Below are 12,971 nucleotides of genomic sequence, written 5' to 3'. Positions count from 1 at the left end.
AGGTGCATCCGCCCATCCCGACATGGATTACTTGTACTTACCACTTACTGAACTCATTTTGCAGGAAATGGTTCAAACACCTTGCCCCGTACCTAGTTGTGATGTGTGGTGATGATTTTTGGAAAGAATTTGGGCCGAATGGAAGGCTAACAGTTACTGGTTGGGTTTGCTTGAGCCGAATGATCACTTACAAGGAAGGGCTCATGTATGGTTCATGGCAGATCAGGTGGCGCCATGTGTTTGATGTGTGCTTTGTGGTGAGTAGTTGGCATGATTTTTGCGCTTGTGCCTCTTGAGTAACATGTATGACCCGCTAACTGGAAAAAATGTGGTTGCAGCTTGCCTTGATGTACAACTCATACAGTCTAGATTTCGAATTCATGAATACAATGATGAGCTTTGAGGCGCTTGGATATAGGCTTCAGTGGACCAAGAAGGTTAGCGATTAATCATCCTGATATTGTACTATATTATATTTGGTTTGCCCTGAATCGAAGCGCTGACTACGGTGATCATTTTCAGCTGATGCTGCCAGTGCCATACCACAATTCATGGTCTCTCTATGTTGTTGATGTCGACGAGAAGACGCTACTTGTTATGGACCCGTGCGAGACCTCAAATGGAGAGGACGCCATGAAACTGAAGCACGAAGATAATGCAAACCACATCATCGAGGGACTCCGTCGATGCATCCATGAAAACATTGCAGGCTGGTATGTGCCAGCTCAAGGGTGGAGGGTGAACTACAATGTAAGGATGCACCCCAACAGCGAAATGTGCGTGCCCTTCTCTGATAATTGCAAAACTACTTAGCAGATGTTAAAACAAGATTTTGAACTGATTCGACTAAAATTTGTGCAGCCATGACAGCCACCTGCATGTGGTGAACTACATCAGGGAGTTCATGGGCCTGTACATCTACAATCCTCTCACACCGGTACGTGCAGTGTTCATGATGCTCCATGGCTGTAAGAGGCACTATTTTGAAATGAGTTGTAAGAGGAATCATGAACAACTAGTGATGCTGACGTAGATTACTGCTGCCAAATTTCAGAATCCCTACACTACTTCCGGGAGATGATTGCTTACGAGGTCATTTCAATGAGGGGAAACAAAGCAGAGCTACATGATTTTATGCTGGAGGTGGTGCCATTCTGAAGAGAGGAAACAAAGAAGATTGCAAGACGTCTGGATTCACCAGCTCCATCAAGTAGTAAACGCTGGACAGGGAACATTAGCTACCATCCCAAAGTACTTCAACTGGTGTGGTAGTGGTTCCATCACTTTTGGGTTTGCTGCAAAAGTTTGCGAGACTAGTCCATGAAGCGGCGCGACATGGTGGAAATGTTAGCTGCCATCCCCACGGTGTGGTAGTGGTTCCCCCTGCGGTTCGAATTAAAGCCCTAACTGATTATGGGCGCATGAAATAGACATGTTTAAGTTTGGTATCAGGCTGAATTAAGAACCCTATATGTAGAACTTTCGTTTGCTGGGAGCAATGTTTGTTCGGTTTATTTGGTGGATGCATGGTTTGTTACCTAAAAAATGCATGCGTTGGTGAGTTCAGTTGACATAGACCATGTATCGCCTGAAAAAATTGGTATGCAAAGATCGTGTCATCTTGTGAAGGATGGGCTGATAGATTTTGTAATAACCTATCCTCACAGAATGATAGATTGAGACCACGGATGATATACTGCCTGCATGTATCGTGAATTTGGGAGGTGTTTGTTGCAACGGCATATCACTGAATATTTGGAAGGGTTCATCCAATGTTGATTTGGGGATGAATTAATGTTCACTTTGTACGTGCCTGGAAGCTTTGGACGGGAACAAGGCTTGTTTCAAAAATTAATTGTCAATCCTTGTTACCAAGCCAGGCTCATTCGGCTAGAAATGGTAAATTGGTTCATATATTGATATATGTGTGCGAACACGGTTCCAAGGTACACATAATACAACAGCTAGGGCCACGAATTCGGCAGCTATTCATTGCCACAACATGAGACCGAATGGTTGGTGTGATATATCTGTTGTTGATTTGGAAATGAATTTATTTTAATTTAGTGGGATTACATGACTTTACTACTGAATGAACACAATGCCCATGTTCTTTGTTGACCCTTGGAAACAAACCAGGCTCGCACGGCAGGGCAGATAAATGGAAGTTGAAATTTGCAAACGAACAAGGAAGGCCAAATAATGATAGTTGGTCCGATGATTGATATACGACTGAACATAGATCCAGGGTACACACATCTGACATGATAGATATATGATAGGTGCCAAATGCTGGGGGATTTGAATTGAAGCTTACATATATGCTCGCAGGTCCGGCATACAGAACCCATGCTACGAACATAACTTTGTAATCTACTGGATAAACCATGCAACAAGACTAAAGCCGGCAACGCATTCAGCATAACTCCCTACTAGTCAAATGCAGAATCTGAAGGAGCTAGGACCTTCCAGAACGCATCATGGGCGAGGGAAGAGAAGTTTCCCTGGAGCTTGAGGCATTCATGCAGGGCATCCCGTTTCGTTTTGGACACAGTATACTGTGCATTGGCGAATGGTTTGCACTAGTAAGCTAGCAGATATAATGTGCAAAACATGGGACACATAGATTGGAAATGTGTGTACCTTGGTGAGTGGCATTTTCAGCTTGTGAGCATCAAAGTGCCTTGCCACATGGAGGACACACCCGCCTGTGTTGGCACTGCATCACATTTGAAGGGTTACGGGAGGGGCGGGGGGCGAATAAGAAATCAGTCTTCAGTATGGACCGTAAAAATATTGCATGGTATAAAAAAAGGTTGAGCTTGTATTACCGGGAGAAAATGCAGTCGGTCATGGAAGGGAACTTGAGAGTCCAATTATCCTTGCTAGTTGGCCATCCAGCGTAGAATTCATTCAGGCAAGTGAACAATGCATCATGCAGCTTCCATGCTATAATCTCGTCGCGTTGCCTCGTGGGTGGGCAGGCGAACTTGTTGTGGTACAGTGGGTCAATCACCCAGATGACCCTAGTCAGCATGTTGAAGAAAACAGCCATCCAGCCCTCTGGCCGTGGAACAGGTGTGTAAAACTGTAAGCAGAAAACAATGATGTCAGATTTGATGAGTCAGGGCATTTGGGTGTAGGCATGATAGCTGGGCTGTATTACATACCAGCTCCAGAAGTGAGATCATACTTAAGCGAATCAGCAACAAGCTGGTTCTAGATCGACATGGTGTGGAGGAAATCGTACTCTGCCAGGACAAGCGTCTGCCACAAAATGCACAAGCATGGTTTCCCGGAATGAAAAAATGGTCTCATGACATACCATTGTAGTTGAGATAATTAAAATGGATATATGTCTTAGACTTGCATCCTTACCTGGAAATCTGGCTCGATAGGGTGACGCCAGGTAAGATATGGGCATTCTGCATCATATTGCTGGTCGATCTGAGAATATCGACGAAGGATTACAGACATCAACTCGTGATCAATTAGGGTCTCCCCCTAGTTGTTCTTTCATTGCAACTCCAGTGACGCGTGCAAACCTCGGCATCTCATGAACCAGGAAATTCCTGATAAAGGCAACATAATTAGTACATGGTGTTGGCGTAATAAAAATCGTGTATGATCTAGCAGGAGGTATTTTGCGTGCACACTGACCTCGATAGTTCTTGCACGGATGACGATGCAAAAAACTGAAGGATAAGTTCAGATATATCATTGCAGGGGGGTGGCGGGACGACACCCCTGCCCCAAGGATCAGTTTGGAACCCAGGGTGCTGAACATACTTGCGGCTAGGTAGCTCTTCCCGTCGCTCACTGAAAACTGTAGTACTACCATCATTGGGCAGATCGATGAATAGTTCACTGATTGCTCACAAGGTGAACTGGGCAAAACGAACAATCGACATGTTGATATCCGCGGGAGATTCCCCTTCAGAGCAGTGGCGCTTGCGCAGGGGATCAGGTGTATCCCCGCAACGAGTTCTCTTCGAGGTAGAGCTATCACCTGCATTCATTGCGGGGCAGTCCGGTGTGAGATGCGGGAAGATGTGACTGAAAATACACACAGGGGAACCATGAAGACAGACTGACCTTCACATGCAGACATGTCCAGCCTGACACCATGTATGTTGGGGCGAGCAGGTGTCGTGGCGGTCATAGCTGAAAAAGGTGGTGCATTAAAGATTAACTATGGGAAACCTGCTAAGCTTATTACTTGATGAAAAGTACAAAAAGTCTTGCCTTGTGGTTCTGGGATAGCTCTTGATGGACAATCAGAAAAGCCTCTAATGGAACAACATATGCACCTCTTGGAAAGTGCATTGAAAAGTTTATCTGCAAATTTAAACATGTCCAATTGAGCGTTTGCACGAGCTATATTTATGTGACGTTGTACCCGGGCATTCTGTTCATTGAGCAGTACAGTGATCTCATCCGATGCCTGCAGAAAATGGGAGTAGATTGTGATGAGTTATGCATGCTTTTGGTCTGCAAAAAACATTGAATAGGATGTGCCTACATGCGAGCAAATGCTGTTACCGTACCAAGTTGGGATAGCGTGTGCGGAGGTAGTGTGTGAAATCAATGGGCCCAAGCGTGCGAATTGGTGTATGTACATCTAATACATTGTGCGTGGGTGTCACTGTTGCATTGTCATTTCGAGAGAACTGATGTGCGCCACATGCAGCGGATGCACTGTTACCACCACTGTTGGTGCCTGCAAGAAGGGTGTTGGGTTGGTCCTGAGGATACTTCTGCCAGGCATAGCAAACATCTTCTGCCGCACGTAGCTGCATTAGATAAGAGTGAGATTAATGTGAAAAAATGGTTGCATCATACAAAGATACAGTGTGATTAATCCAGAGAGCAATGAAACCTTGTTGTTTGAATGTGATGTGGGGTTCTTCCCAATGTCAGTGGACATTGTGATCATGTTCCTAATGCTGTCCTGATCAAATTCACTTATACGGGGGAGCACATTATGCTTCTTATTGAAAATGCCTAAGTCAATACTATCCAGGAAGAACACCTGATAAAAAAATCAGAGCAGAAAAAGTTAGACCCCATCAAGCAGGACAACAGATATTACATGTAAAACACATGCTGACCTGAAGAAAAAGGTGACAACCAACAAGGTTAGTGCCTGGATTGTTTGAAAGCATGTCCTTCTTGAGACGTCTAACAGCTTCTAGCAAGCACTGAAGCACGTAGTCACACCAATTGAACTGTGATATTGTTTCGGTGTTTGCAAGGGCACCCCAAAAATCAATGGTGGAATAATCATGCTTTGTGGTTGGCGCAAGCACGTGTCCCATGACAAAAATGACGAAAGCAATTTGAAAACAATCCTTCTCAAGCTTGCTAGATGTCTCTGATACATCTCGTAGTAGGAACTCCTCCGCAGCTCGCAGGCTATGAACACCTTTTTTGTCCATCCCGAGAGTCTTCTTGATGAATTGAATTGCATCAGGCATTATGTGACCATCACGCCCCCGGATAGAGCGGTGACCGCAAGGTATCCCAAATACTTTGTGCACATCCTCCGGCCAGAACTTCAGCTTCTTTGACTCAGACAATATAATTGCGCGCTGAGATACACTAACCTTGCTCATTGTCCATGCACTGAATTTGAGATTAAGCTTCTGCGGCATGGGCAACTTCAACATTCCACCAAACCCGATTTCTTGTACCAATCACCTCTTGTACTCATCAAACGTTTGAATGACTTCAACTGCATGTTTCACAGAGATCCGAGATGTTGGCACAGGTGGGGGGACTGGTTGCTGGTCCTCTATCTGAACTTCAGACCCATCAGAGATTGCCCTACCATCTTCTCCGCCACCGGCTGCGCCACCAAGGCTGCTACCAACATCAGACATCTGGCCTGCATAAAAATGCAAACCCGATGCGTGAGCTTTCGGTGTGACAAACTATATCAAGACTCTGAAAGGTGGGCGCTACTAATTGGCATCTGAGAAATACAGCAAATTTACTATGAAAATGTGGAACTTGTAAGCTCCATTGCATGTCCCCCTATGATTCCCCAGTAAACCTAGGCAGATCTCGGTGGTCCGTGCGATGCTCAGTGGTGTCTGCATCCATGGGTGCGCAAATCAGCTAAATTTGACCGTCGGACTAAGGGGACTGGCAGGGGACTAAGCAGTAGAACGGATGCAATAATGTCAGGGATCAGCTAGGGGGCATGAAGAACTTACCTTGTGGGGATGAGCAGATGCAGATCTGCACTCCTTGCCGCGATGCACCCGCGGCGCCGAGCCTCCTGTTGACGAACGGCGACCGGCCGAGGTCTGTGGGAGTGAGACGAGAGAGACGCAGTGGTCTGAGCGGATAAGACGAAGAAGAGGAGGTTGGGAGAGGCAGCGGCATGTTGGTACTGCTCGGGGTTTGGGAGCTCGACCGGAATAATAAAAGATAATAAAAACCTAGTGATGACGCGTGTACAGGCGATGCCGATGGTGCATGAAAACGACCGGAAAAAAACAAACAAAAAAGTTGCTGCCGCATACTGGTTGACTGCTGGTGATTCCATCAGTCCGTGAGTGAACAGGGCAAGCCATTCTCTATACTGTCACGTGAGACATCAAAACTTTAAGTAACCATAGAAGCCTTCATTAACATTAACAGGCACAAAATGAGATCCATTACAGCTTCCCATTACAGCAAACGAGTCACAGACCATTACGTTTTATCAATACTACTAAGACGGCAGTACACGACTTAACTAATACAAATACACGGCCATGGTATATTGACTGGTCAAACCATCATGCTAGCGATAAAACAAGCCAACAGACAAGGTGAACAACAAAGAGGATCGTAGCTTCTAGCGATCTAGGAGGCCGAGGAAGAGGACCGGCATCCCAATCCCGAACAGAGTTGCGATCAGGTTCGCCGCCACCAAAACAACAGCAAGCCGCGCCATCTCCATGCAGCAACGGGGGTGATTGGCGAACCGCGCCGGCGCCGGATGATTGTTATCCATCTGGAACGCCTCGCTCTGAGCCTCGGCAAGCCCAGCTGTGCCCGCTCCAACTGCCTGCTGGGAACGAATCCTGTTTCAGAGCTGCATTCCCTGACGACTAGGGGAGGCAGAAGCGTTGTGCTGCACTCCGAAATGGCGATTCAGATCAGGACGGTAGGTCCTGTTGGATCTGATGTATTCGCAAAGACCAACCTGCCCAAAAAAAGTCCAGATCTTTGGCCCATGAGTACAAGGCGACGAGAAAAAATGACCATAAATTAATCTGCTATAAGAAGCTCTCACATTTTTCTTGGCGCACTTGTAGGCGTTCTCACCGCCCCGCGCAATCCAGGTGATCAGCTGGCCGCCGCAGTCAGGGCATGGAATGAGCGGCAGAATCTCATCGTCGTATCCAGTCGACGCGGAGGCAGACATCGGACCAGTCTACGGGAAGAGAATAGATTGAAGGAGGGGACAGCGGAGGAAGGCAGCGAGATTATCAGGCTTGAATCAAGACGAGCGGTAATATGTGTTGGGGAACGTAGTAATTTCAAAAAAATTCCTACGCACACGCAAGATCATGGTGATGCATAGCAACGAGAGGGGAGAGTATGATCTACGTACCCTTGTAGATCGACAACGGAAGCGTTTGGTTGATGTAGTCGTATGTCTCCACGGCCCGACCGATCAAGCACCGAAACTACGGTACCTTCGAGTTCTAGCACACGTTCAGCTCGATGACGATCCCCGGACTCCGATCCAGCAAAGTGTCGGGGAAGAGTTCCGTCAGCACGATGGCGTGGTGACGATCTTGATGCACTACCGTCGCAGGGCTTCGCCTAAGCACCGCTACAATATTATCGAGGACTATGGTGGAAGGGGGCACCGCACACGGCTAAGAGTATGATCACGTGGATCAACTTGTGTGTCTTGGGGTGCCCCTGCCTCCGTATATAAAGGTTCAAGAGGGGGAGGCAGGCCGGCCATCATAGGGCGCGCCAGGAGGAGTCCTACTCCCTCCGGGAGTAGGACTTCTCCCCCAATCCTAGTTGGAATAGGATTCGCGAGGTGGGAAAAGAGAGAGAGAGAAGGAAGGGGGCGCCGGCCCCCTCTCTCCTTGTCCTATTCGGACTAGGGGGGAGGGGAGCGCGGCCCAACCCTGGCCGCCTCTCCTCTTCTTCCACTAAGGCCCATTAAGGCCCATGTACCTCCCGGGGGGTTCCGGTAACCTCCCGGTACTCCGGTAAAATCCCGATTTCACCCGGAACACTTCCGATATCCAAATATAGGCTTCCAATATATCAATCTTTATGTCTCGAACATTTTGAGACTCCTCGTCATGTCCGTGATCACATCCGGGACTCCGAACAAACTTCGGTACATCAAAATGCATAAACTCATAATATAACTGTCATCGTAACCTTAAGCGTGCGGACCCTATGGGTTCGAGAATAATGTAGACATGACCGAGACACGTCTCCGGTCAATAACCAATAGCGGAACCTGGATGCTCATATTGGCTCCTACATATTCTACGAAGATCTTTATCGGTCAGACCGCATAACAACATACGTTGTTCCCTTTGTCATCGGTATGTTACTTGCCCGAGATTCGATCGTCGGTATTCCAATACCTAGTTCAATCTCGTTACCGGCAAGTCTCTTTACTCGTTCTGTAATACATCATCCCGCAACTAACTCATTAGTTGCAATGCTTGCAAGGCTTAAGTGATGTGCATTACCGAGAGGGCCCAGAGATACCTCTCCGACAATCGGAGTGACAAATCCTAATCTCGAAATACGCCAACCCAACATGTACCTTTGGAGACACCTGTAGAGCTCCTTTATAATCACCCAGTTACGTTGTGATGTTTGGTAGCACACAAAGTGTTCCTCTGGTAAACGAGAGTTGCATAATCTCATAGTCATAGGAACATGTATAAGTCATGAAGAAAGCAATAGCAACATACTAAACGATCGGGTGCTAAGCTAATGGAATGGGTCATGTCAATCAGATCATTCACTTAATGATGTGATCCCGTTAATCAAATAACAACTCCTTGTTCATGGTTAGGAAACATAACCATCTTTGATTAACGAGCTAGTCAAGTAGAGGCATACTAGTGACACTTTGTTTGTCTATGTATTCACACATGTATTATGTTTTCGGTTAATACAATTCTAGCATGAATAATAAACATTTATCATGATTTAAGGAAATAAATAATAACTTTATTATTGCCTCTAGGGCATATTTCCTTCAATATGGTCACACCCGCCGCTAGTCCAGAATCTGCGCCCTTCCGGCCCAGTCTGTTAGTGGGCATCTGATCCATAGCCCAGGTACCTAACGCCGTAACAAGCCGGCAATGATAGACGTGGGCCTTTACAACTGTTCACCACAAGGAATACGGGAATAATACCTGGGCCAATACAGAGTGGGTTGTGGATCACGAGGATTGCCGGTGGCTGGGATACCGATACCACCTGTGCTTGAGCACAGAAGATCACTTTCGGCCACGTCTGGGGCTATAGCCCCAGTTGTCCCAGGGCCATTTTTGCCCTTATGCCCCAAAGCCTTCTCTCTCCTGCCCTGAAATACTTTTTCCATCATCCGTTTGAGATGCTCTAAGAAAAGGAAGCACACTTATTGTGACATAGGAGTGGCGTTACAGCGGCATGGCCAGCAACGGGAAGCCAACCACAGAGCCAGCCAAAAACATGCAATCTCGCAACGAGAAGAATTGGCTTATGGAAGGGAAAAGGGATGGAGCCTCATCACCAAGGATCCAGGGAACTCATGAAGGTGGCAGCCAAGATGTTTAATCGAGCCCTAGCTAGGCTAGGATCACTCAAGGCATGGTGATGAGAATGTTAAATCCTCTATGGAGAATAAGAAACGTGTGTCATTTCTCTGTTGAATTTTAGATGTTGCAACTACAAAACCTTGATGTTTATCTTCATTACTTTTTTTTTTACTTTTTTCATATAGTTGTGGTAAAAATTGAATGAATCGATCCAACCAACTTTATTCCATCGACGATCATAGAATATATACAAGGGGAACGGGGTTGACGAAGAGATGTGTCTATTCGTGCGAACGTGGTGAGTGTCGAGACAGTTGCCATACGGCCAATCACATGAGGCACTTTAAAAGGAAGGATTATCCTTTAGTTACAAGAATAAATAAATCCTAACACTCCCTAATCATTGCTTGTCCTTGTGGCCGATCATCCTTGGAATAATCTTCTTGAAAAACCATGTGGAAAAAATTAAGGAGGAATATACAATATGCCATGAAAAACTTCTACAATCGCAGTGTGAAAATGGCATATGCGTTCACGCTTGTACTAATATATATTGCCTCATAAAAAACCTTTCGTGAGAAATTAGTAGGAAAAACTCACAAAAGAAAAGACTGCAATACTGAAAATTTGTTGATCTTAGCAGGTTATTGGTGACCCCTCCCCCCTCCCCCTTGCGGAATTAACTTGGTAATGGATTGGTGAATAAATTAGCGAGATTATCACATGAATTTATTTGCAAAATATTATTTCACCATTCATTTTGCACTTCAAGGAACATCACTGACCTTTGTTGATCATAGCACTCCTTCAAGGAGTTTCAGAGTGATAGAGGACTCCCCCCCCCCATCATGTACTCTTCTTTCAGAGCAAGATCAACATGGTGTCGAATGAAGTGCAAAGCACCATACTTTGCCATATTTGTGATAGCAGGAGCTTCCTGAGAAGTTGTGCTTACAGTTGATCATATTCCTGGCAGCCAAGTTAATCTTGATGTCTATTGCCCAGATTAGATAGCTTTTGCCATCAATGACAAGATCAGCAAATTTCATCTTGGATATGTAAAACATACCTTGCATGAAGATATCACACACACTAATTTACTCATGTAAATTAATTACGTGTAAAATAAGATACTTGATTCAAATATAAAGGTGTTTTTAATCCAAGCATCATGAAAATATTTACTTAGTTGCCAGATAAGGGAGGCGACGGGGCGATTTTGTCCCATCAATTAACCGCCGCCAATCTTAATCCAAGCGTCAGCCGTAGCCACCTCCTGGACATCAGCCGTCGTCACCTCAATGACAAGAGATAGAGAGCCCCGGCGCGCCATCCTCCTCCTCTAAATAAGAATCAACACGGAACCTCGTCTCGTACAACACTCCATTGAGTGCTCGTTCGCAAGTCCAAGATCTGTCGGGCTCGATTCCCCTGGTCGGCGAGTGGCACCAGCCCTCGCCAGAACGATGAAGCGGCCGCGACATGGCGACTATGATGTGGAGGATGGGACAGCATCATTCCACTGCTACCATAGCGCATGCCCTTAGATTGATTGACCGGTCAAGGAAGATTGTCTACATAGGATGCTCACTCGAGGCTAAATTTCGTGTTTTGACCCTTTTCTGAAACTTAATCCAAATCTGACCCTAATCTAAAAATTTTCGGGATCTGACCCTTTTGCTACCGCCAGGGTCCATGGCGGTAGGGTGTAACAGCCTACCGTCAAGGTCCCTGGCGGTAGGGTTGCATGCCCCTACCGTAAATTCCTCGTAAGTATTGAACACAGTGCGTGCTCGTGCCTACCGCCGAGCACCTTGGCGGTAGGGTTGTGCTGGCGGTAGGGTTGTTTCCTACAGCCAAGGTCCCTGGCGGTAGGCTATTACACCCTACCGCCATGGACCCCGATGGTAGTAAAAGGGTCAGATCTCGAAATTTTTTTGAACTAGAGTTAGATCTCGATTAGGTTTCAGAAAAAGGTTAAAGCACAAAATTTTGGAGGTAATAGCACTGCAGGTCCCTAAACTTGTCATAGAGGTGATAGTTTGGTCCTCAAACTTGAAAAAGCTGATTGTCTGGTCCTTGAACTTGTCATGGAAGTGCAAATTTGGTCCTGAACGAATCACAGCTCGCCAAATGGAGCCAGCTGGGCTAGGCCGGTCAGGGCCGCGTATTTTGCAGTTTGCCCCCTGCCTTTAGCCCTAATCAACCCGCACTACCCACCTGAATCAACATGCTCTTCATCCTGCGGCTGTGCCCATTCCCCCATCCCCTTTTCTTGTTCCAGTCAATGAAACAAGGACGCAGCTCCGTATTTCCATACCTACACCCCATAATACTAGGACAACCCCGTACGCAAACAACCTGCGAGGAAAACACCTCAGAAAATAGCGCCAACCACACTAAAAAAAATACGACTGCACGAACAAATTTCAGAACTCATGGTTGGCCGTCGGATCTCTTTCAGCAATTTTCAAGTTGGAAATAATAAACGTTGCTATCCATAGTGACCTGCAAGTGTTTGATTGATTCTTATCCAATATTTTGAAATAGTACATGAAGACATATACATGAGAAATTGAGAATCCAAATTTGCAAGCGTTGAGATTACATCAACGAGTTGCAAGCCCGTTATGCAATCTATTTTAAACATAGTAATTTCCGAACAATGGGAGAGTAGCTTCAGCTTTGCAAACCAGTTTTGCAACTTGCATTGAGATTGCTTCAGCCTTAGGCCAACTCCATCGCGCGACCCTATCCTGTTCGGCCCCATCCGTTTGGGGTAAAACGGATAAACGAAGCGGCTCAGCGCGCGGGAGCAAACGGACTTTTGTCCGTTTTGTGTTCGCTTTCGACCCATCCGCGGCCCAAACTTGCGCCGCTTTGAGGGTGAAACGGACACCACGTGGACGCGTGGGTCGTCTGCGCGTGTCCTTCCCTGGCCCGCCCGTCGGTGGCACAGGGCGGGCCTTTTTCTATCCGCCCCCCTCCCTCCCTCCGGCCGCACCCCCTCTACTCTTCCCCACTCTTCCCCCTCACTGCCGCTGCCGCTGCCATTGCAGCCGTGCAGTTCGAACGCGAGCTCGCCCAGCCCCTTCGCCGCCGAGTTACCCAACCACGGCCACTTGGTTTGCGCACCCGCCAGCCGGATTTGGGGCGGATCCGGTCGGTCTTGAGCTCGGC

General features: G+C 46.7%; 1 protein-coding gene and 1 pseudogene across 1 annotated transcript; one reads left to right on the top strand and one right to left on the bottom strand.

Moving 5' to 3' along the window:
- The first annotated feature begins 347 nt into the window (after positions 1-347).
- Positions 348-1,158, top strand: LOC147966436 (uncharacterized). Its single transcript, XM_087528902.1, has 4 exons — positions 348-437; positions 523-776; positions 862-941; positions 1,055-1,158. Exons 1-4 carry the CDS (start codon positions 348-350, stop codon positions 1,156-1,158), a joined length of 528 nt encoding a protein of 175 aa, XP_087385028.1.
- Positions 1,159-2,827: 1,669 nt separating this feature from the next.
- LOC147966435 (uncharacterized) lies at positions 2,828-5,777 on the bottom strand (annotated as a pseudogene).
- Between the last annotated feature and the right edge of the window lie 7,194 nt (positions 5,778-12,971).

This window comes from Triticum urartu, chromosome 6A (assembly GCF_056163025.1).
Source record: "Triticum urartu cultivar PI428250 chromosome 6A, HENAU_Tu73, whole genome shotgun sequence".
In the NCBI taxonomy this organism is placed as follows: Eukaryota; Viridiplantae; Streptophyta; class Magnoliopsida; order Poales; family Poaceae; genus Triticum; species Triticum urartu.
The sequence above is the reverse complement of the archived record's forward strand: the minus strand, read 5'-3'. Positions and strand labels throughout refer to the sequence as shown.

Excerpts from the sequence above, each read along its gene's own strand:
- LOC147966436 (XM_087528902.1), top strand. The coding sequence starts at position 348 with ATGTACAACTCATACAGTCTAGATTTCGAATTCATGAATACAATGATG. Across the intron at positions 777-861 it reads ATGCACCCCAACAGCGAAAT|CCATGACAGCCACCTGCATG; the intron begins GTGCGTGCCCTT and ends AAATTTGTGCAG. Across the intron at positions 942-1,054 it reads CAATCCTCTCACACCGGTAC|AATCCCTACACTACTTCCGG; the intron begins GTGCAGTGTTCA and ends GCCAAATTTCAG.